The 26343-nt window shown below is 31.1% G+C and overlaps 2 protein-coding genes across 2 annotated transcripts; both read left to right on the top strand.

The window, feature by feature from the left end:
• The first annotated feature begins 824 nt into the window (after positions 1-824).
• On the top strand, positions 825-3388 carry LOC137929013 (uncharacterized). Its single transcript, XM_068772028.1, has 7 exons — positions 825-895; positions 976-1081; positions 1186-1333; positions 2051-2143; positions 2219-2317; positions 2681-2895; positions 3134-3388. Exons 1-7 carry the CDS (start codon positions 844-846, stop codon positions 3351-3353), a joined length of 933 nt encoding a protein of 310 aa, XP_068628129.1. The 5' UTR covers positions 825-843; the 3' UTR covers positions 3354-3388.
• A 9143-nt stretch (positions 3389-12531) lies between these two features.
• Positions 12532-24483, top strand: LOC137928776 (proton channel OtopLc-like). The gene is made up of 15 exons (XM_068771745.1): positions 12532-12819; positions 13289-13462; positions 19062-19116; positions 19397-19468; positions 20216-20369; positions 20541-20646; positions 20730-20879; positions 20976-21129; positions 21751-21947; positions 22037-22196; positions 22274-22411; positions 22766-22868; positions 22982-23137; positions 23668-23917; positions 24111-24483. Exons 1-15 carry the CDS (start codon positions 12667-12669, stop codon positions 24429-24431), a joined length of 2343 nt encoding a protein of 780 aa, XP_068627846.1. The 5' UTR covers positions 12532-12666; the 3' UTR covers positions 24432-24483.
• The last annotated feature ends 1860 nt before the right edge of the window (positions 24484-26343 follow it).

Below are 26343 nucleotides of genomic sequence, written 5' to 3'. Positions count from 1 at the left end.
ATTAAAAAAAATTGCGGGTTATTTTTAAAAATATTTGTCTGTTAAAGTAATTTATTCGTTTTAATCACCCGTTATAGCTAAGACTACGAATTAAAATAAATGAGAATGATAATCACCCTTCTTAATTACCTAGAAAACGCTTATTTTGGCAGTTAAAAATATACAATCGCAACCATCGAGAAATTTGTTTCTCAACACCTATATCAGTTGTGTTACAAATAATGGTTTCCCATGGCAACAACTAACCAAAAAAGTCGATAGAAAATAGACTTCGATACCAAACTAAATCATAAGTAATAGTTACAGTGGAAAATCGGCTTCTCAAATCTTGATCAAACATTGTTGTTACATTCTGTAGCTAATATGTGGTCTTAATTGTAACTTTAATTCAAAATTATAATAAAATTGTTACTTTAAAACATGCGAACGAGCTTCGATGTTATATTTCAATATTAAATCGTGTAGGCGTGGTACTATAAAAGTTAATAAAAGAACAGTTTAATCAATAGTTTTTAATTCCTTTTCTTACAGTTGAGCGTTCTTATTAAAAGAATATATTTCCTAGTAGTTTTATAGCATTGTGGTATTATTGAAAGAAATGAATGTTAAACCTTCTAAATATGAGAGATCGTTCACGATGCGACGTGATAGAAATTATTGGAAAAATGCTCTTAAGCAATTGGATAAAGATAATTATAACGTAAGTACTATTATAATAATACCAGCACCGATACGTTTAAACTAAATAATTAAAAATATATACTATTCAAGTTAGACGGGTCTCAAATTGAACCTTTCCCGGAAGAATTGCCAAAAGATCTGTGTGAAAGAGTTTGTAAAATAATGAATTATGATGTCACATCTGAATCTAGCGAAACAATTTCACGCAATCCCAGTAAGTCGAAGTGTTATATTACTTACATTTGTTTTTAAATCACTTTTAAAGTTTCTTAAATAAAGAAATATTAATTTAAGAACAATACGTACGACGGATGAAAAAAGAGCCATCGTTATCAAAAAGAAAATCAATTTATATTGACCGTGAACTGGAATCCGACACGGACGTAGAACTTTCTAACAGGTAAGAATACACAAATTTTTATCATTCATAATTTCTTTGTATTTATTTTGCAATTATTTGACATATGCTCGATATTTTAAAATAGGAACGTTATGCATTTACAGTGACGATGATAAAGATGCATCCAATATACATCTAAAATTTTTAAATGAACCTAAACGTGATCAAATAACATGGAAAACCAAGTACCTACAACCGGAGAAAGAAGATGAGAAAAGTCTTATCAAAAGAGCCGAAGATCTTACAAACAGGGTATCTATCTATAATATAATTTTTTTATGATTTAAATGTGATGCGAATGTTTTCACGTGATCAGATTAGCTTTCAGGTTCTAGATTTTTATTAAATCTTGTTGAAATCTATCGACCTGTATAAATTTAGGTATATAACGTAAAGAAATAAGCACTAACAAGCAATTTAAATAAAACTATGCCATCATTATTCAATGATTACTACACAGCATTGAAGACTGCCAAAATAATAAATAGATAAAGGAAAAAAGATTTGACAACTATCCAAAGTTAAATAATAGATGAAATTGATCATAATGCTACAATAACTTTCTCTTAAGTAGCTCCACCTCTCGGAAATTTTCTGCTCTACCATGTCTTAAATGCTGTTTTCTTTCGAAGGAATGTTTTGAATAACATGAATTTCGCTATAGCTTCATTTTAAGTGTAGCTTCATCATGCTGTAATTTTAATGTTAAATATCGGTACATATAGTCCCTAGTCAATCTTTTTACAATCTTTTCGTGTTTGAAGTTAGCAAGGATCCTGTGACCCTTTGGCGATGATAATAGCAAGCTTAAAATATTAGAGTAAAGAACCTAAGGACAGTCAGTTTAAATCGCATCTCACATTATCAATAGCCTCACCAAAACATTACACCATAATGCTTTTAGCATTGAGTAATTATTATTTTAAAAAAAATCTTCAAAGTTATACATTTTCCAAATCAATATTACAGATTGCAACAGACTTTTGTGAGTACATGAAAGACTTGGGTGGCGATCAGCAATCGCAGCTATTCACTGTCAAAGCTATTAAAGAGTTGTTCCAAGTAAGCCGTCAGAATGGTGTTAATGTAGTTTGTAAAATTCACTATAAAATTGATCCTTTATTTTATGATTTTTAGGTAGAGTTTGACACTCACATAGCACGTAGTTTACAAGTTGTTCCAAAGGAGATACCCGCCATAATTGATGGAATTGCTGAAGCAACTAGAAATTTGGAGGTATGACAATTCATTTATTTTTGTTTGCAACAAATTTTTACGCAACAATAACAATTAAATAAATAAAAACTTTTATATAAATAATTTTAAAAAATACAACGTGCTTTGAATTTTAAACATGATCAATGAAAATTTGATAAATTCGTCAATACTTGGATGTTTTGATTGATTAAGAGCAGTGTCATATTCAAATACCTTTCAAATCAACTATAAACATAATTATACTACTGCTGTATTCAAGAAAATAACTATATATAAGGAAAAAAGTATAACGACCAAATAATTGTAATAATGCGCACCTTGTAAATTATATTTATTAAGTGTGGATAACACAGGGTCTTTTTAAAAATAATAAAATTACAGCTTTCCCGTGAAGCTGTTTTATCTCGTGAAATATCCAAAGACATTATAGCGGAAAGACGTCTAGATCGCTTACTAGCTTTTGGACGTAGTCTTCCCAAGCGCGACCAATGGCGTTGTCCACGAAATGATACAAAGAATCAGTGGCGTTCTGCAAAACATGTTCCGGAAGACCTCGTATCGTTAAAAACTGTATGGGAAGGAATTACAAACATAAGGTAACCTCTATAATAACTAATTATGATATTTTTAACTAAGGTAGTATTAATGAGTACCATAAATAGCCTATTTTTGCCACCATACTGATTTAATGATGTAACATTTTACGTCCTAATTTGGTAAACAGAGGACCGGTGTCGCTTCAAAATCCCTTTATTCGTTTGCTTTAACTTAAACATGACATTGAAATAAAACTATGTAATATTTATTTATACACCGTGTGATAATATATTACAGAAGTGTAAGAGAGTACTGCAGATGGATGATAAAGCATCCTGAACACAGAAGAGCACCTTATTTGAACAGTCTAGGTATGTTTGATCCTACCGTGCTAAATGCTAGACTTACTATTGAACTGCAAGATGGTACAACAGCACCGGCCGCTTGTCCTGACAATACACCGATACCTATCGACCATCTTCGCCGACGACTGTCGGAATTAACTGAAACTAATTAAATAATCAAAATTCTTTTTATTTGTAATCGTGGAGTTTTTCTATAAATTTTGACATAATTATACAACTTATTCCTTATGGACAGAATGAACTAAAATAAAAGGTCATAAAAAAATTTGTTTTATTTTTGTCGGGTTTTTATTCACTAATCAAAACTTCTTAATTATTCTTCTCTTAATTATCTTAGGCATGTAGCTCATCTACTCCTACTTTTCAGCCAATATATGCCTAATGCAATGCTTAGGTCTTTCCCAAAGATCGCTTTGAAATAACCGATGTTGCACTGTCCGCATCCTGCGACTTCAATTGTTCACTTCTACTAAAATTTTGTAAATTTCATACTCGTTTATGGCTTTTTCGGATGTTCACAGAAAAGATCAATAAAATCTAGTATTAAACGTCTAGGTTTCTGGCCGATTATAAGTACAGAAACTGTTCAATAATAGGGTAAAGCGCCACCTATAATTATTTTCCTTATTTACTTTGACCTACAAGGATGAATAACAGAGACAATAAATTTTCCATCGCTTAATGCAACTAGTTCATATTATCCTCAACAGATGGCAGTAATATAATTTTGAATCCAAATTTTTTTAAAAATTAAAAAGGCAATAAATACAATTAACATAATTATAGTTAAAATATTATGTGTTCAAAACATTTTTGTTTCTCAAATCTTATCTTTGAGAATTTGATTACATCAAAGATCAAAAAATACAAAAAAATAAATGTTTGAATGTTCATTTCATATAAATTGATAATATTTTATGTTTCAGTACACATTAATTAACGATGTACTTAAACATGAGCCGTTTTTAAAATAAATAAGTGATTTTTATGTATTAAATAATATATTTAATAAGATTTTTTCTTGTCACGCTGGAAGAAAAGAGCCAATTATAACAGAATACTTTAAGCACATTATTCAGTGAGACTTCTGCCAATACGTACGTTATAAAACCTGTTTGGACATGTTCTTCTGTGTTAAAAAAAAATAAAAACTTTTTAAGCGTCTAGCATAAATTTCAATAAAACATATTGAAAGAAAACAGTTAACCGTCATCTTATACATTTGATATCTCTAAATGTTTTTATGAAAATATACATTAAATAATTTGATTATTTTACTAATTCTAAGATGCCTTGTGGAAAGAAACCTTTGGTAAAAAAATGGGAAAGACCTAAAATTATTAAAGTTATAAATCCATCTCGATATGAGCAAAATGAAGCGTCTGTAAAGCTTCATTGGAAAAATGTTATACGATCCTTGGAAGCCTCTTACAAAGATGATCAGGTAACCTTGTAAAACGTTTTTTTTTAATAATTTTTCAAGCATGCCGTTTTTGCTTCAAGAAATCTAATAGCACAGAGCATACTACCGGTAACACCACATGCCATTAAGTAACAAAAGCAAACTAAGATTTTTTATCACTAATCTATTGAAAGATATGATAATAATTTATGTAAATGTAAACATCTTTCTTAAAAGTTCTCATAATTCTTAATGTACCATTTTTATAATACATACGAGTGCCTAACAGACATTAAAATTATTGAATAAATTGCCGATTTCTTTTGCTACAGAGTAAGTTTTTTTTTAATTAAAATTTAAAAAATATCTCTTGTTTTGAATTTAAATAATCCGATGGATTTATGCCTACCGTCATAGATTATATATTACTATTACAGGTCTATTATAATATTTTCTATACCTTAATTCTTTTCACTAACAAACTCAAATTTGATTTTGCACATATTTTGCAAGCAGAAGTGGCAGTAGGCAGGCCACATGGAGAACAGGAAGCCGCTGGGGCCTTGTATTTGTGTACTACGGACCGAAAAAAAAAAAAAAAGAACTTACACTTATTAGGCGAAGAAACGACCTTGTTAAAGTTGTAAATGTATGGAGGTAGGCCCATCCAGCTGTGGGCGTCTTACGGTTGAAATAATAATGATGATGACATATTTTAAACTCCTGGCTATATTCGAATGTTGATTCGCGCTGTTAGCCGTTTTGGCTTTTACAGCTTCATCGGACTCAGGATTATCTACCGCAGTTCGCTTTGTGTTTTTATTTAAAATGTTGTAGTATACATTTATTTTACACATCATTCTTTTCCCTTTTTACTAAATTAACTTTGTTGACACCGCTTGCTTCCCTTTCGGATGTTTTTAATAAAAAAAATTAAAATAATATTTTACCGTTACTTTTGCAGTTTTGGAAGTCGCAATATAACGTGGTCCGCGACTTATTGGATCCAGTAATATTCCATCGAATTACGAAAATATTCAATTTACCATCTGAATTGAAAAAATATGAACCTCCCGAACAAGAAATTACACCGATGCCTTCTGAAACCATATACGAACAGCAAAATATTTTCGAAGTAAACGTAAGTAATACGTTAGAAAGATATGCCTAAATTATTATTCTAATACATTCACACATAATTTTCTATATTTGGTTCATAACTTTTTTTTGTAATAGAAAATCTGAGAAACGTCTTTATTTTTATAACGCATTTATAGTTATAAGCCATCGTCTTTAAAATTGAGTATGGCAAGTAAACTACTTGAAAAAATTATTAATACAATTATTTTGATGCGATATAATTGTCTACCCATAGGCAACAGCCCAACCCCGGAGTCGCATTACCTTCTCCGTTATTGACGTTCAGCGATCAATGAGTGAAGGACAGAAAGAGCAATCCGAACATTGGACAGTCACATCACATAGGTCTTCTGATTATAAGAAAATACGATCGAAATCAACGCTAACTTCAAAATCATCAAAGGCTCTATCACGATCTATCTCCAAATCAAGATCGTTTCCCAAATTCTCCTCAAAAATTAAAAAATCTAAGAATTTTAGTGCTACGGAAACTCCCGAAGAAACTCCCCCAGAATCGGATGATGATTTAAAAGTACACCCTTGTAGTATAGTGGATGAGTAAGTAAGCTTATGAACAATATCATCAACCTATTTTATTTTTACATTGATCGATTTATTCTCTTTATTTATTATGAACAAAGATTAATTCGGTAACAATTTAATAATATTTCTGAAGCTTAGTTCATTCGCGTATTCGCGCATTTGCATAACTTTTTTGACATAATCACAAACAATGTTTAATAGTCAATTTTACCTAACTGTTATTTTAGTCTAAATTTTAACTCATGTTATATTTACTTATAAATCTGCATTAAGGCTTAATAAGTGTATGTGATTATGAGTTATGATTATTAACAGTAGTTTAAGAAACATCACAAATCTAACTATAGGCAAAGCATTTGACTAATTTTTCACCTGATGTTGAGTGATGGCGACGTCTGTTATGCTATATTCTTGCTTAGAAGAAACCTCTTGATTTGAAGACTTTCAAGTTATAGTAATCTGGAAACAACGACACTGGTAGATCGTTTTGTTGGCTTTTCGCACTATAAAAGTAGCATCAAAACGCTTTGGTCGGGTTGAATGGATGTTACGAATCGAAACGGGGGAATTAATTTGTATAACTCTGAAAAGGGAGTTACAATTAAGATTCGTAATATTATTATAGATAAGTTCTTACGATTTGTTAAAAAAAACATAAAGTTATGGAAGTGTCATTTTTACATGAAATAATAAAGCGCAAAATGTAAATTATTATTAATTTACCAATAAATGCATTATTGTTAATGATGCACTCTATGAGTTTTTGGTTTCCTTGGCTAGAAAAAGGCAGCGAATTTCAATGAATTTTTTGTCCGTTATATCTGCCGAATCTGTGTTGATTTTTTTTCTAGCTTTGACATATGCAAGGTACATATTTTATTACAATTTCTGAAGATGTATGGTGAGTATGATAGGTCACGAAGAGTTTACATTCGCAACTCTTATAGTTGAGCAACCGAATGGTCGTACCCGTATAAGGTCGAGCGTCTTGAACGAAACAAGAGGCATAACCTCTTGTTGGCCTGACTAAAAATCTGTAGTGGATAATTCAAGCATAAATCCACCACAAACTCTCCAACACCTCATTCAGAGTTAACTTTCGCATAATAGTTTTAACTGGTTTACTATCTTTATTAAATACTGTGTTATTGATTTGCGTTTTTTCGGCGTTTTTCAAATCAAAATTTCCGAAATAGAATTATAAAATACTATTGCCTCATCTTTCGTTCGTTTGTGGTAGCTGATTCGTAAACGATTCTTTAAATAGTTTCTGCAACGCTTGGTTTCAGGGTGGAATTCGTATTCAAAAATAATGCGACATTTTAAGTTTTTCATAGTTACAAACTAAATGATTTCATAACAATAATAATTAACAAGTGGTTTTGAAACAAATTTGTATAAGCATTAATATGAAATAATTTCTAAAATTGGAGCACAAAGTTCACAGCATTGAAAACGCAATTTCATTGGAAAGACGATGTTTGAATATTAAATCAAAAACATTTTTTAAATAGTTATTCTTTACAGAGCAGTTCAAACACATACTAAAAATCCACATTTTGAGTTTTTATACTGCCACGAGTCTGAAGCGGATATGATCAAATGGAATTCTAAATTCAAACAAAAAGGCTTCGAAGTATCTGCTTCTGACCAATTTAATAAAAAATCAGAAATTGCTACGAAGAAGGTAAAAAGTGTTTACTGTGTAGTATTTATTATGATAAAAACATGTTTATGTTAATGCATTAGGTAATAGTTAATAACCTAAACTAAAAGATTTTTATTTTTATATTTTGTTTTGCGAAAAACTGTCACGATAAGTATTGCCGCGGCCAGTTTTTGTAAAATTTCCAGAAAATTAATTTCCATAGAATCGAGTGATTACAAATTTACGTTAAAAATAAAACGCAAATATCGAGAAACAATAAAGATTTTTTTCTAGATTGCCACAGAGTTTTATGAGTGGTGGTCTAATCTAGGCACTGGTGAATTCAAAAGTGAAATAAGACGACCAGAAGATATCGAAGACCTGTTTCAGGTATTTTACTTTTATACTAAAACTAAAGATATTTTGAGCAGCAAGTAGTAAAAACAATATTAATACTGTTGTTATAATCTACGTTTTTAGGTTTGGTTTGATGAGCATGCGTCTAGAGGATTAATGCTTGATCCAAGAATTCTTCCTTGTGTTAATCAAAGTATTGCAGACTACGTGGGTGTGCCAAAGGTAAAAACATATTACTTTGTGATTTAACTTTATCAATTGTCATACGCTGTTATAATACTGAATGCTTTTTTTCAATTATTGATTAAAAGCTTATATCTAAATATTACTATTTATTATATTAGCGAATTCCTCAATACTAATTAAGTTTTGTTTTTAATGTAGGCCTCTTGTCCGAAAGTACTCAAGAGGCAAGTAGCCTCCGACATTCTCGCGGAAACCAGTCCAGCGCACACCACGGCGTTCTCCACTTGTCTTCCACAACATATGAAGCACGTTCCACCACGAAATAATACCAAGAAACTCTGGCAAAATGTTCAAATACCGGAAGATCTACGCTCTATGTCATGTATATGGGAGGACATACAGCATCTTACGTAAGTGTCCCTAATTTAAATTTGGTTTAGGTATTAAGTTAATTGATTTAATTACTTAATCACAATAACTGTTTTCCGTTCAAATATTTAATCTATATAACCTATTAACGAGTCAATTGTGAGCTTACACAGAACCACCCTAAAAACTGAAAACTGAAATAAAAATTGCGGACAACGCTTAAAAAAGCGTTTCAACGAACCCTAATAACGAAGAAATCATTACAGTTTTACCAAGAGTACTAGTTTCCACGAATTTTGCACATTATATCATCATTTTATTACCTAAAAAATATAACAGTGTTTGCTTATTACAACTGTCTTTTAATTTTCAGATCAACTAAATCCTTCCATAGTTGGTTAAAACAGAGGCCTCACTTGCCGATGCCGCCTTATCTTAGTTCATTAGACGAGCCTGGCGAAAAGAAGCAATTATTCGTCATACCATCCGACTTTGTAGTTAAAGAGAAATCTTCGTCGTCTTTGGTACAGGAGTTGGCGTTCCCTGTGTCTGAATTCACTTTGGAACTGAAAGAGGAGTTAAGCAAGATTATGAACGAATAAATTTGGTTTCAATAAGAGTTTGCTAATAACTTTTTTTATTGCTTTTATGAAATACAATGTGAAATTATAGTTTTTTTTATCATTTATACTAATTTTAATATTGTAGGTGTGCGATGCCCGGTTATAATTATCTTACCCTTTAATTAAACTTATAAAAATAGGGAGGCTGATTAAATATTAATAAAAATATAATTATAATAAAAATCAAGTACAGATAATTGATATTTAATTAATTATAAAGAATAAATAAGATTAATTAAAAAGAAATTTGTTTTTTCGCACTGTCTATAAATTAATAGCAATGCTCTTGATTAAAGTAATGGTGGACCCATTATAAATTAATTGAATACCTTCATGCCGACATACAATCGCTATTGGTAGTGTAATGTTAATAATTATTATCTTGCAACTATTTTAAAAACACTAATTAATCATTATTGTTTATTTTTCTTTGTATCCGGATATTTCAGTTAAAAGGAAGTTAATAGATTGATATGCCTCGGTCATTAACCAAGGGCATCATTACAATTTGATTACTTCCGTTCTATAGTTATCAAATGTGATATTTTGTAAATTGAACAATCAAAACATATCATCTATACTTCTAAATCTATCATCATATTTACTGCTGGACATAGCCCTCTCCCACAGATTTTCAACAGAACCAAATGGAAACAACAAGCATTCAGCGGCTTCCGCCGATCTAAGCTAGATAATTTGTTCACCTCGTGACCGTACGTTCTACGAAAAAAAAATAATAGTGCAAAAAAAATTATTTGTAATAGATTTGAGAGAAAGTAATTTTAGAGCACATATTTTAAATATATGCGTTAAGATATATGAAACATTTTAAAGATGAAGCACAAAAAGCATTAAATTTTTTTTTAAATTATTGGTTCATTAAATTCACAATAAATGGTTCACCGGTTTTTTAGCAAACTAATAAAAATGACCGGTAGATAAAAAAATGTTCAACGCTTTATTGACTTTGAGCCAATGCCCAGCCAAATTGTTGTTTGGTTGTTTTTATTCAGTGCTGTTTAATAGCTGACGATTTGTTTGGTAATAAATAGTCCAATGGTTTAAAATGGTAGTCATTTTTACGTGAAACGCTAGCAGTCAAGCTAACCTAGCCCGTGAATTTTAAGAGGTCACTGGGTCTATAAACATTTGCGTTGAAATAAAAAAAAAACGAAGTCAAGAAACGAGTAATACACTTACCCATTAATAAGTGAAACAACCTGCATGTGAAAATATGTGATGGTCGATAATTTCTGAAATATTGGACATCATCAACATCAACATCATTTCACACGTCGGGCGTTCGCTGCTCCTATAAATTTTCAATAAGATGGGCTGGAGTCCATCCGCATTTTCTGACAACCTTAGCGACCTGTTAGTCCAGTTTGCAGATGGATCTTCTACGTTGTGCTCAGCGGTGCAAGGTCTTCATTCCAGAAAATTAGAGCCACAGCGGCCATATGTTCTGCCTGCTCCATGCCACCTAAACTTGCCAATCTGCTGAGCTTTAATCGATTAATTTGAAACATTGAAATAAAATGAAACTATCATGGCGTAGTCTTCTTGTGCCAATATTACTCTTGCAATGCAACTAATGTTTGGATTCTCACATTATTGTCGATTTTTCTTTCGATAAGCAGCAGCTTTTAATAAAATGATACACAAGATCTCAATTCGCGGTAAAGTTTTTTGTATGCTACACTTGTAGTTCAATTATACTATGTCACTGCCAGTTATATAAGAATAACAGTTACCTAGCGAAACATATAAATCAATTAATTGGCATATTCTAAAATCCGAATTACATGTCACTTTCACCAATCTCTCGCATTAGACCCCCGAACTGGATAATGGCGACTTACTATGCTTCCAAGAAGAGACACAAGAAATACAACATTACAAATCCTATGCTGATATTATTTAAAAAAAATTAATATCTTAAATTTAAAAAAAATGTAGAATAACACAGATCCATGTCAGAAAAAGAGATTGTAGCACAGCACGTTCTATCTATAAACAGTATTTACAAAAAAAATAATATTGCCCAAATACTCTTATCTACGTAGACAAAAAATCCCTTACAATGAACTAAAGATAGCAATCTTTGGGAATGTCAGACAAATAATAGAAATGTTACATAATAAAAAATTATACTGCAATAAAAATAAATAAAACACAACTACTATTAAGCGAAACACATAAAAAATTATTAATTATTATGGTTGATTACTCATATTTAGTTACTTTTACCATCCATTAATCTTATAGTATATTTAAAACGGTTGTCCATTACTAATAAGTCTTCAAAAGATTTTCACTTCTCTATAATCAGACAGTCAAAAATAATCGACCGCTCACGTGATCCGCTACCGTTGCAGTTGTAGTGTAAATAACACAGAAATCATATCTTTTTTCTTTATTACCTTATGCAAACTTAAATTAGAACATCAACTTACGGAACTGAATCCGAAACGTCGGCGTTTTTTACTTAATCAATCGATATTAACATGATTAATTAGATAAACTTGATAAATATTTGTCTTGACACTTATTCATAGTGCGTACGTTCTGGGTTATTAGAAAAAGATAAATTGAAAAGATTTTAAAAATATCTAAAATTTTTAATAGCAATGATAATTAGGCATATACACGGCCTATTTTTTACATCTTTTCAATTGCGTTATTATCTTTAAATTACCTATTTCTCTGACTTATGTCATACTATTTTTGGTAATGAAATCTTCTGTAATTAAAACATTCTTGAAACAACCTAAATAAAAACTTTAGTAGTAACTAGAAGATTCAAGCCAAATATTGCGATACCTACAAATTTTGCGATGCTTGTCTTAAATATTCAGGGGGGTTGTCTTAAATAGATTTGTTATTTATGAACCACTTCCATCTTTACCCACTTTTACCATAAAGTAGATTAAAATTTCAAAAAATATTTTTTATCAAAACAATGACTATAATTACGCCCGGTTTATAGATACGGGTCATTCGATGTGTATTGACTTCAGATAACCATTATATTTTTCACTCATACATTTGCAATCTACTAATCAAACCATTATACACCACAAAGAAAACGTTTGTGTCTTATTATCATATAATGGCTATCCATTGTCTTATTAAACTAAAATAATTAAAAATAATATTTTTTCAAGACATTAGTGTCGTAGTATAAGTTATTGAAAATGGCTGATCCTAAAATTGCGCATAAGGAAGTGATGGAAGAAATATTGAACAGAAATAAAATGGGTGATAAAAAATTTCACTCGGAGACGTCACTTCAAAATTTAGATGATAATGAAGGTGCAATAATTTCAGACGGCATTAAAGATCCAGGGGTAAGAACTGATTTTTTGTAAATAAACCATTTATGATTAGATAAAGACAGGTCTTGTTAAGGTCGTCGGATATATGCCAGATGTTGGCCACTTCCGAACGGTCCTTCTGGAAATACATGACTTATGGCCTATAGACGTCCAATTTTTTCCTATACTTATTCCCCTGCTATATACATTATCAAACTGAATTTGGTTGTAGAACTAGGTTACAGAAACCAGTTCACTTGATATGTCTGATATTTAAAAAGTAAAAACTTTCTTAATTATCCTAACGCACAAAAAAGCACGTATAATGGAGTACAATATATATGTTACAACTTACATTAAATTACTTATTTGTTTATCTTAATTGCTTTGTTTCCTACGTACTTACGGTATTTTATAAATGTATGTCATATGGAATAGAAATTATGACTAGAGATCAAATATTTTTTAAAGAATTAATAACGTTATTTTTAAACCATTTCAGGTTTTAAATTTGACGGTAAACGACTTAGCAAAACAAAGTGACAGTTCAGAGAGAAGGCGCACGATGTCAACGCCTGCAACGGTGTCGGGTAACCTCGTGACCGCCACCGCAGCCCGGGCCGCCCGCCGCCGACCGCTGAGGAGCGTCATGTACGCCCCGGACCCAGAGAGAGACGTATGTTCTTTAAAATTATAATTAACGAGTAACATTTCCTGTTTGAATAATTGTACAGTTCCTACAAATTTCATCTTCTTGGTTTGATTTTGAACGACCTCACCGTTGTTTTTATTCCTATTCCAATAATAAACAAACGTAGGCATTGAAATTTACTAAAATTAAAATCGTAATACAATCGAAGCTCCAGATAAATATAATTTGTGTTTGTTAATTGGATATAGATGTAAAAACTTTAAAAGGTTAAATGTGCAGCTTATTTTCTGTCAACATGTAGTACTCCCTAATCGAGCATCAATAGTTTCAGAAATAATAAATAACGCGGAAACAAAAAAAAATATTTTAAAATTCAGAATACTACATATCAAAATTAGTTATTGTTTATTGTATGTCTTTAAAGATTTTGTACTGTCCTAAGTTGTCCTTGCAGCAGTCCAATAGAAAAAAGCAATTATTGTAACATATTTGAGAGCAATAACTTTATAGACGGTGATTAGTATTGGATGTTAAAAATGTAAAGCTTTTTACTGACCAATAAGATGTACATACATATACCCGTTTAAAGCTTTTAAAATATTTAAAGTTTGTACACCTATAACCCCGTATATAATTCTGCAATGAGCAAGTTTTTTTTACTCGTTCAGGAATCTTGAAAACTAGTTACACTATAACAGGCTACTTATAGAAAATATTTAAAAAAGGCGACTTACACAACAAGGGGTAATTACAAGTTTTCGCCTTTAGCATTATTTCCATTGTGAGGACGTGCAAAAGGATCATAATCCTACCTAGAAGAAAGTTACTCAAAAAACTTTATAGCACATACAGGACTAGCAATAAAGTCCTACAAGATACTTATAAACATATACTCACATACACATGCATATATACATATATCCATGTGCATGCACACACTCATTTGCATACAATGTATAAATAAATAAATAAATGTTATTTTAAATTCAAATCTATGATATTTTGTCCGTTAATTTTGGGAAATAATTGTTGTATGAAAAAGCTTTGAAGAATAGAATATTTATTTAGAAATTAAAATATATAATAATATTAGAATAGGTGTCAATAAATTTAAACACTACTTTAGCTTTATTGCTGAATCGTAGTCACAGCTGATAAACTTGTCTAATTCTCTATTGTTACGTTTTTTATAATTTATTAACTACATAAGGAATATCACTTACAGTAAAAAATTTATACAACGTAATTTATTTCCACCCATACAGAAAGAGGGAGCAACATTTCACAACGCAGTAATAAATATCGAAGTTTTTGATTAATGTAAACTAAGGAATATTTATTGATATCATCAATTCCCCATTACTCCATTAAAATTTTGTTGTATTTAAAAATCTTTTAAAAAAACATTATCAATTAAAACTTTCCTTACTTATTTGGAAAATATAGCGTACTATGTACTTGGTCTAGTTTTATCGGGCATGCTAATTTCCACGTATTATTATCGCAGATTATTAATACTTAGCAGCAAATAACTAGTTACACTGTTCTGTTATCTTAAGACAAAGATGGAAAAAAATCTTATCGTGAATTATCAATCGATCTGTATTGTATAAAAATTTTATTTTTAGATATTATCACTAGTTGCATAGAAATGGAATATATATATGTATACATATATATATATATATATATATATATATGTATATATATGTATACACACATATATATATGTATATATATATATATATATACATATAAATATGTGTGTAAATTCATTGATAGTAACGTTTTATACAAACACTGTTCTGTTGTAATAAATCATTGCCAAGAATTACAATCACAGGAACTCAAACGCCCTTGTCTGATACGATCGCTATACATTCTTTAATTTTTGAAAAACGGCATTTTCTTCATTATCATAATTTCAGTCGAAAGCTGGACTTAGGCCTCCCCTATTAAATCTCCATTAGCATTGCTGGTTTTTTTGCTTTTTCTCTGATGATGTCAGTGCTGTGAGCCCTAACGCTTTTACAGCTTCATCGGTGCTGAGTTCACGTAGCGATCCGTGAACTAGATTGAATTGTTGGAAGCGACGTGCAAAGGCGTCTTCCACTGACCCCAACAATGTAGTCTGTCCATCTTGTAAGTAGACATCTTTCGCCACGCTTGTAAGTCTTTTTATTCCAGAACATAAAGGTCCCACCGGTCATTGATTCTGCTACTTCAACTTGATAATCGGCAAGGCAATATCGAATACTTTAGTTGATGTACTGATCTCCTCATACCTCGTTGAGTGGAACCAGAGACCATATTTCAGTGCCGCAAGTCATCACTAATGACACACATGAAAGCAGACATTCGTCTTAAGGCACAGAGGGATATTGGACGAGAAAATGTTGACTGGATCGTTAATGTTGATAGTCATCAAGTTTAAAAGAAATTGTTTGTTCATAACAATGGGCCCACCGCAGCTTCGGTACTCATAAACTTGTATTTGATAAACTTAGGTATGGCTGTATTCAACAAAAAAATTATTCGACTAATTAAGTATTATTTAATTAAACAAAATATTAGTAATATAACAATTGCAGCTACTTTTGTTTTGCGCCAAAAATATTAAAAATTCCGACGACTCCATAATGCTGTTTTACAACGGGCATTTCCTTGCATCAAAACAATTTGATAAGTGATCAGTTCTACAACAAATACGCCGCTGTAATGGATTAACTTCGTTCCCTTATCAGTCACGTTATCAGGTTATAAAGTTATTTTAGCATAAAGTCAGGCACCTACATTTCAAATTTTGGATAAACTAATTATAACGAATATGATACACATGAATCAGCTTAATATTCGCATGATATAACGTAAGAGCTTTATTAGCCAATCATATCTAATTCTCTAAAGCAATAAAAACATATGGAAAATTATTGATAAATTAATACTACTCATTATTTACAACAAGATTACATATTTTTATTCGCGCTGACCTGGCATATTACATAAATATTTCGTTTATATTTTTTCAAATATCATATGAAATTTATATGTAACACTCGAAAATAATAATTTTATCAACGTGTACATTTTTATTATAGATTAGCATTAAAAAATTTGAAGTTAATTGCGTCATATTTAATTGATATACTGTCTAAATAAATTGAAAAATATTGAATGCTGATTAATTAAACTGCTAATGACCTCGAAACCATATTAATCATGATTAGTTATCAATAAATCCACGAAAGATTAAAAAATACGTAATAGGTAGCTAAAAATTATAAACGTAATAGACATGGCCATTGTATGGTGTTGTGTTAAAAAAATAATATGATTTTCAAATGTCCACCAATAATATTAGCTGCGAGCTGTTTTGACCTGCTTCAAAGTAAATTTATTTTAAGCACCGACCGTTTAAACAATGAATTCGTATATATGGACGCAATGGGATGTAATGATTTTTACATTTAAAACATGTGGATAAGACAACAACACCTAAGATTTGTTTAATTATTTAAAAAAAATGTGTTTTTATTACCTATTCGTTAAAATAACCAATTGCAACATTTCGATTTTTTAAGAAGTAATGTTATTAAATAACAGTATTGCGTTAAAACGAAAAATTTCTAATACTTTCTCAATTAATAATGTAGTTAAGTACTATTGATTTATTTTTTATTTAAGCCCATACATAGGTCACAGCTTCGATTCTCAGCACAGTTTGTTACATATTACATAGATACTAATCAGAAAGGGTGCAGGAAAATATCGCACTAGGCTTACGGGTGTATCGCAATCGATATCTTTTATGTTATAAAAGGCTTACGTTCCAAAACTAGAAACATTAAAATGCTAAGAAGTAAAGTGTATTTTTTTAAGTTAAATATATTCAACTTATATAATCAAACAAAAGTAAAATTTGTCTCAACTCGTTAATCCTTATTATTATTATTGTGTTGTTAAATATAAAAAGTAGTTTGTTTAAAATGAAGAGGCCTTAGTGTATGCAGGATGGACTTATAAAAATAAAATGAATAAAGGGTACGTTTTAAAGGCCAATGCAGTTCCATAGTGGCGAGCGGTCGACGCGGGGCCTGTTTGTGAGGCGGGTCACTCTCGCGCATCGAACTGTAAACCTTTTGAGTCCAGCCGGCCGCGAGCCACCCTCTCCCCTTCCCTCCTCCCTCCCAACCACTCCGGCCCCCTCCTGTAAATACCGACGGCAGACCGTGCCGCCCCAACGCCTCACCTAATGAAAATTCGATCTCTTTATTTTTACATTCCCGCACGGCGACTGTTAACCGGCCACCTAATGAAGTTAATAAAAACATACACTTGTATCGCAAACGCCTGAACACACGTCACGATAAGCTATTGCTCGTAATCATCCGATTCCAAATTTTTAGATACGCGATCTTGTTGACAAATTATTTATTGTATTGGTAAACAATCAGTAATATATATTGTATAATAACAATAGTAAATAAAAGTATCCTAATTTTTAATTCATTTGTTATAAATAAGTTATAAAATTATTTTTCCTTAATTGGTTTTACTCATGATAATATTTCAAAGTTTAGTACTACTATACAAGTTCTTCGGTTATATAATACTATATCCAAAAGTTTTAAAGGGGAGAATGTATAGCTCACTTGCTATCGATAATTAATTTATGCTAAACCCTTTCCAAAAATCTATGTACTACGTAATGATAATATAGTAAGAAAAAGCGTTTATACAAGGTTCGGATCACTGCTTATTTAAATTAATTATTGTTTATTATCTGCAGACTATGTACTGTAGGCAGATGTTATTGAATAGAGGATTAAAGAGTAAATGAAATAATATAACATATTTCAAAGTGATCACTTTATACAGGTTGATTTCAAATAGCTGTAAAAGTTTTTACAAAGAAATGAGCATTTACCCCTGTAAAGCTTTAACTTCTACAACCAATCACACTGTGTATACTGAAATACTATCACAACGATACTATTTCGATAAAAATACACAAATTGTTGACTCAATCGGGAATCCCCTTGAGGCACTGATATCGTACCAAGGATACTCTATCTCACTCACTGTCGTCAAATATTTTTATACTCTTTAAATAAAACGTTAGAACCGTTAAATGAAATAAAGAGAATGTTTTTATTATGCAAAAATCAAATGTCATTTCGGAAGCGTAAACTGTTTTAAAAAATAAAGCTATTTAGTTTTCCCTTTAATATCGCTGCAGTGACGCATTTTGCGATGTATATTTCACAATACGTGCAAGAAGGGGCTATCCACACTACCTACACAAGCGAATTCAAGTTTTAAATTTACACAATAAACGACAATATCTTTTAGTCCTCTATCGGGCGATGTAATAGTCGCATGGCAACAATGTTCTTTTATTTTATTGTGAACGGCGGCCGAAAATTTGTAACAGAGAAACGCGAAACAACGTAATGGGATTATTGTGAAATACAGGCTGGTGTCGATCGAGAGAAACAAGTAACTAATGAAGTTATTAATCCGATTTTATACGGCTTTCGGTGCATCAGTTTTGGGGTAGCTTAAGGGGCGAAAGATTTCAACGGTTCTAAAACTTTATTTATATGAAGTATTTTTGTTCCAGGATTTCCCTAACAAGATTGTAAAAGATGATGACACTAGTTTGGGAACACCAGTCGGTAATTATCTATTTTATAATCACCTTAGGACATTATGTTCCTTTTTAAAGCTAAATACGGGCTTAATAATAAAAATCTAAGATTTGTTAAATAATGAAATATAATTTATAATTTCCAATTATTTCAAATTACAAAAAAATGAAAGTCTAATCTTTTTAATATTTGATAACAATCTTAATCGAATTCTTAAGTCATTACAATTATCTAAAAACTATTAATTATGATATAACTATTATGTAATATCAATATCGAATTAAATTAATTCTCAAAATATTTACAGGTGACCGGAGTAATTTTTCTCCTACATTCTATAATGGAAACTTTCGTAATAACGGAGACGCGAAATCACTTAGTAAGTATATTTAGCACAATTTGGCCTACCTACTAAACCATACTTAGTTGTATATTTTTCACTTTTACCTTCCTCTTAATATTATACCGTCAATTCTTGTCGTTTCAACCCATAGACGCTCACTGCAAGGCACATGCTTCTCCCAGAAATATCTTTATGTGATATACCATCACCGCCAGGCAGGCGGGCCGGCGGTCGCAGTGTTGTATTATGGTACGCAGAAGATACTGCTACCCATCCTGTGAAAACTAGTTTGTAAGCGGTGGCAATCTTACATAATCAATACACAAAATGTGAATTATATATAAGACTGTACCTCGGGTATCGAATGCGCGATCGCAAATCTCATTCCTTTACCACTGGGTTGCCTCTGCGCACTCATTAAATATATTTTACAAGAATTAATTTTATTTACAATATTAACAATGAAGCTAGTTTTAATTTTCGATCTATAACTCAATAAAATTTTCAGCGCAACCTAAATTGTAACATAGTTAAATAACTTGCTTTACTTTATTCAAAATACATCAGCAAACATATTTCGAACAGTCTCACAAAACTATACTATTAACATGTAAATTTTTACTATTCTGTATCAACACAAAAATAATTTTGAAATTCTGTTGCATTATATTATCTGCTATACATTTACGGCTACTATGACTTAACAAATTACTATAATATTAAATTTTGCTCTTAACCGAAGATATTACGAAATGTTATAAATTAAACAAAATTCTGCCTCAGGTAACTGCCGCATATATTCAACATTGAATGATGTTCGAAATGGTGCTTCTCCTCGAAAGCGCTCTGTGGCCAATATAGACGCACAATCGCTTCGGTCAACTGAGACCCATGCACCACCGCCGACAAATCCAGAAGATAACAAACGTTTAACTGCGTAAGATTTTAATAAGATTTATTTATTTTAAAGTATTTTCATGACAAATATAAATCACTTCTTGTATATTATATCTTTTTTTCATAATTACAACATCAAATCAGTCATAAAATAGCGAAAATCGTCTGGAAATGATTTGATTTTTTATTTAAAACTACAATTTTTTTACAGAAAATATATGGCTCTTATTCTAAGCGGGGTCTATGCCATATTATTGGTAACACTGGGTTTGATATTTTACCTGGCCGATACCTTTGTAGAACCATCATTAGCTTCGGTAAAAACACGATTTAATTTATTTTATGAAAAAAAGTACCTGTGATTTAAATAATTTATGTAATCTTTTTTATTGCTTTTCAGATATACTCAATCGTATTAAAAATCTTAGGATTTTTCTACGTATTATTTTTATTGTTCGATATAAGTAGATATAAAAGTTCAGCGTTAAAGAATCAAAAAATTAAGGTATTACACGAGAAAAAACTTTCTGAATATTACAGGAAGCAAGAGGTAAGTATCTATGTTATATTATATAATAAATGATTAAAATATATGTATAAAAGATAAATGTTAAGTTAAATTAATCACAACGATGTTCATTAATAGGAAGAATTTGGGACCGTTGGACCCGGTGATCGAACACCTGATAGCTTCAGGTCACTTGGTATACCATCAGCAGTGGTTATTCCTTTGAAACATGACTATTGCTTTAGTCAAGGCAGGCATTCGGGTAGCTTTTACCTTAAGTTAGGAGCCGCTGGTAAGATATTTCATTAATTTTACATCAAAATCTATTTGTGACAGCTCTCATAATTATCAAATTCCTAGTTATAGCCAAATTAGATAGTAATTCAGCCATGGCCATGGCAGGCCATCTAGGCAAGTACCATACTCTCTTCCGCACGGAACCGCTCGTTTCACGTGAAGGCTTCAAGCCTCTTTTAAACCCGGTGAGACTTCGTTGAAAGCTTAATTTAGTGTAACTACGCTTCTAATTTCGGCCAAGCTTGGCGCTGCGCCACTTCAAACCTGGAGAAGCTATAAATAAGAATAGGCTGTTTGCCTTTTCTATAACAAAAAAAAATCTGGTACCACCTCCTATAGTTACAGCAAAATAGTCGAAGATATCTCTTTTTTGACAGTTATTTTATCATTAATAGTCATTAATGTAACGTAACATATATTGTTAGAAGTCGTGCGAAGAAGCTATACTTCGTAGCATTCTTTTTAATTTTAAAATCCTATGTGGCTTTGTATCCTTATAGACCAGCTATGTCTGACTCTTCTTGACATTTCCTAGAATAAAAAAGGAATCCTTGTTATAAGTTATAGTAAGCTTTAACAATTAGATAAATTTTAACTGTTAATAAAATACTTGCAGGTTTTGCCCTTGGTCATCTTGTGCATTCGGTGTTATTAATCACTTTGCAAGCAAATTATTATCTTGACAATAATATTGAAAACCAGGACTGCGTCGACGCCCTGAGGCTTGTTAATGACGTCCTTAATCCGTTATATTCTTTTATACAACTGTACTTCATTTTCAAATATTCTAATGTAATTATTTTACGGGGGCAGGTAAAGCAAATATTTTTCTTTAATGTATTTATTTATCGTCGTATATATACATTCAGATAGTAGCATAAATATTGATTTTATTTTTTCAGGGTTTGGCGCATTTTGGTTTTATGCATTTAATTGGCAGTAGTCTATGCTTTTGGGTTTCGACCATTGTCCGGGAAACTGTACTTGCGCTGACTCTTTACGCAAATTCAAAGTACGGAAATTCGACAACTGATGACGAAGCAAGAATTATAATGGAGAAAGGTATTTAAATTTTGGTATGTTCCTTAATAGGCAATAAAGGATAAAAATTTTAACAGAGCATTAAACTTTTGTTTCAGGTACTATAGACAACAGATTTTTTGATATCAGTGACCTATATAACGAACATTGCCAAGGTTCAGCTGCTATATCATCTGTTTTTGAAAGTTTATCACCTTACTTATATCCATTTAGTGTGGAATTCAACATTCTTATAGGTAATTCATCGTACCATATATTTCTAATTACTATAATAACTATTATAATGACAATTGTTTTACGTTTTGTAACTGGTGTCTAATATTAAAATTACAAGTACGCCTCTAGTCATTTTTTATTCATCGCTATAATAAAGTGTGTTAAAATGTAAGAGACACATTGCCATTTCATTCAAATATTAAAAAATATGTTATTGTAGATATATGCATTAAAGAATAATTTTAACCGTGTCAAAAAAGTCATATCATGGTGACTGTTCGTAACTCTTATATATAGTATATTTCTAATGGTAATAAATATAGGAAGCTTACTTAAATTGTAATAATCAATATTATTCTACATGTTAATTTCAGTTGCTGTTTACTATATTATTTGGAGTAATATTGGTCACTGCAGTAACGATTTGGAAAACAGCGAATCATCTTCAACTCTAGAGGAGAATTATTCTGTTTGCAAGTTAGTACCTCGCAGTATAAGTGAATGTTAATGATCCTGCTGAAAATCTATGTCCAGCAGGGGGCCTCCTACAGTTGAAATGATGATAGTTATATTGCATCGTCTTATTCCAGAATACCAACTGCCAGTGAAGAAAATGATTTCACAAGCAACATGGTAATCTACGCAGATTGTCACGCATCTAATCGAGGGCTTTTCGCGGGATTAGTTATCATTGTTATCGTTTTAGGAATGCTCATTATTGGCTTCGTATTTAGCAGTGTTGGAGAGTAAGTGATAACATTTATTTTTTTTAATATTAAATCGTTTAATACTCAAATAATAGGATTATTTAGCGTTCAAAAATTATTATATAATTGACTTTGTCATAATTGCTAAAATAACTACACTTCCACATTTCTCTTGCATTTGTACATTTATGTTGAATAAATCAATGAAATTCCCTTGTTATGTCTGTAAATTATCATTGCATAAGTTTATAAAGTTAAACAAATATAATACTATAAAAAGTACAAAAATCCGATTTCAGTGTAAAAGATTTTTAAGTGATAACAGAACTTGGGATTTAATTGCTCCAACTACAGTGTTAAGGATATTTGTGAACGAGATAAAAACGCTTTTGGTGTTCTGTAATAGAGTCGCATTTTGAACGTATATTAAATTGAAGGATACTATTATATGAGAAAAGTCTATTAAGTTATAGTTTCTATCAAATTGATTCCTATTAATATTATTTATATTCATATATATCATTCAAATATCATGAATAAATTAATAAACAAATCTATCCGTATTTCAGCAATTTCCTTGAAGTGGGATATCTCCTCAATGATTGCACTAAGCTTGGCCTGCACGTAATAATGCTGTTTGCCGCTTTAATAGCATACAATCAAACAATTAAGCTGGATATAAATGAACACCCTATCTCCTTATTAGATGACGTACTCCTTTTCATTTGTTTGCCGGCGTTCTTTATTGAAACTGTATTATCAATGACAGCCACAATAAGTATATTGAACATCATCAAAACCATAGACTTCGCAGTAATGGTAAGGCTTTTTTCGATTTCATATAGTAAACCAAAAATTTTCTTTAGCTAGAGTATAAAATATCTGAAATTTTAGTAGTACATCATTTATTAAAATCTTAATTAACAAATTAACTACAAAATGAAAAATAAACATTTACGATGTATTTAATTGTTTACAAGCATATTTATCAATTTTACTTTTACTTTTATAGGTTGTACAGGTGATCATTCAAACATTCTTACTTGTGGACGGCCTTCGACGTTGCAGTAACAGCAGAAAGCTGCGAAGAACGAAACCAGGTCGTGAACTTCTGATGTTTCTCATCATTGCTAATGTCGGAATGTGGTTGCACTACACATTCTCTTACAAATCTCCAGAAAGCTTGGACGAGAGATATGAGTTCTACGGCAAAGTCTTGTGGAGCATACTTGGTCATATCTCTCTACCTCTGATTATGTTTTATAGATTTCACTCGAGCGTTTGTTTCGCTGATATATGGAATTCGGCATATAAACCGGGTTCTGAACATTAGGAAAATCTTAATTAAGAAACTTGAGTTAACTTAATATAGTAAATTAATGTAATTATAAGATGATAATTAATAATTAATAAATATTTAAATAGTTAACATTCGTATGATTTTTATTCTTAGCAACAAAAGCTTTAATAATTTTTTCCATCAATTCCTTTCTCTTTTCTTAATACATATATTATTGTATTAATATTAGGGGATCAGAAAGTAACGTCGTTTCGGTTGACATATTTTACAGAAAAACCGAGTTTTACCTCTCAAACATTAAAAATTTGTATACAAGAAGGCAAAAGGTCGTTTAGAACCAAGGTGAATATAATATATTGTTATATCCAATATATTGTTGATTAGAAATAAAATCTTTTTCAAAATGCAGTCGTGTGAATTTAACTTAAGAAAGCGACATTACTTTCCGGTCCCCCGAATAAATCATAACAGTGGATATTGAACTCTGGTAACCAGGCAATGCCGTTATTACAAATATTACTTAATTTACATTTTAAACCAAATGAAGCTTTCGTACATATAACAGTGAATGATCCTAAACAAGTCCATCAGAAATATAAGTTTGTTACTAAATGAACAGAAAACTTATTAACATAATGAATGTTGTTGATAACGCAGTCCTCAATGATAACATCATTACAGGTACGTGCATCCTCCTTTAGTCACAAAGCACGTATCAATGCATCGTCTTAACCAACTAACTCACAGCGGCAGTGAATTAATTTCCTGCCTACTAATGCAATTACCGAATATTAGGTTAAGTACTCGGACGGTACACGGACGCTGGCCGCACTTAGATTCTCGCGACCCGAGATACAAACTAGTTACCTCCTCAGGTCATGATATACTTTGCATCTAATATACGATAACTAGATACTGGTACTTATACACTCAGCCTTTAAACGTATACAAGTTTTTCATACAATTATTTGAATCATGTCATTTTATTGTGGGTAACCATTCATTGACGTGAAAATTGTTTGTTTAAAAAAACTTATAAACCATAACTATCCTTAAGAAATAAGTTAGTGAAAACTATTTTTTGCACACGATAAAAGCACACAATATTAGTCAATCATTTTATTTTGAACATATAGCAATTTGGTCAGCAACAAAGCTTTAAAGCATTTATAATCTTTCTATATAAAAATGATATATAATCACTATGAAATATTTTACTTTAATTTGTTTTTGCTATTAAAATGCAACTGGCTAACAGCCTCTGGCAATATAAAATTCGCGTATTAAAACGATAATTAATTTTAATATGTCATTATTCGAATTTTGTACACGCTTTTTCTTACTATTTATTTATTAATTATTTCTGAAACCATTGGTTATTGGATATGATACACTGGACATTAATTGACAGCAAATAAGCTATACAGCATGGATGCACAGACCGCGGCCCGCCGGTCGAATACTGGTGGCCCGCCGACAGCAAAAATAATACTTTCGTACATTCGAAAAATATTGAATTCTATTCCAGAATAAAACCAAAAAAATTTAAGTACTTCTGGCGGCCGGCCCGCCATCAGTTCATGATTTGCCCGAGTGGCCCTTAGTCTTAATAAGTCTGTGCAACCATGCTATACGGTAAACTCTAAAGCTTTTACACTTACAACCAAACACACTGTATAAATTAGGTGTATCTTTAGTTTTCATTGTATTACGATCATAATTTAAGTTAATTTATTTGCTTGCATTTGTACATTTGTTGCATCAGATATTTCAATAATTTAAAAAAAAACCTGCTGTGAAGTTATGAAAATTTGAAATGCGTCAAATATAATGAGGATTCAAAATAATCATTACAAGCAAATCATAGTTTATTTCCCCTAAAACATAACAGATAAATGTAACGTGCCAGCAGGACACAGCAACGGATATGCGCTCTGTTGACCAT

Source organism: Battus philenor, unplaced genomic scaffold (genome assembly GCF_028537555.1).
Source record: "Battus philenor isolate CCGP_79_NKW_IND1 unplaced genomic scaffold, ilBatPhil1.0.hap1 SCAF_4, whole genome shotgun sequence".
NCBI classification, from domain to species: Eukaryota; Metazoa; Arthropoda; class Insecta; order Lepidoptera; family Papilionidae; genus Battus; species Battus philenor.
The sequence above is the reverse complement of the archived record's forward strand: the minus strand, read 5'-3'. Positions and strand labels throughout refer to the sequence as shown.

Bases quoted from the DNA above. Each gene is read 5' to 3' on its own strand.
- LOC137929013 (XM_068772028.1), top strand. From the start codon at position 844: ATGAATTATGATGTCACATCTGAATCTAGCGAAACAATTTCACGCAAT. The intron at 896-975 runs GTAAGTCGAAGT...TATTAATTTAAG, and splicing joins AACAATTTCACGCAATCCCA to AACAATACGTACGACGGATG. The intron at 2,896-3,133 runs GTAACCTCTATA...AATATATTACAG, and splicing joins GAAGGAATTACAAACATAAG to AAGTGTAAGAGAGTACTGCA.
- LOC137928776 (XM_068771745.1), top strand. From the start codon at position 12,667: ATGGCTGATCCTAAAATTGCGCATAAGGAAGTGATGGAAGAAATATTG. The intron at 19,117-19,396 runs GTAATTATCTAT...AAATATTTACAG, and splicing joins TAGTTTGGGAACACCAGTCG to GTGACCGGAGTAATTTTTCT. The intron at 22,412-22,765 runs GTAATTCATCGT...TGTTAATTTCAG, and splicing joins GGAATTCAACATTCTTATAG to TTGCTGTTTACTATATTATT.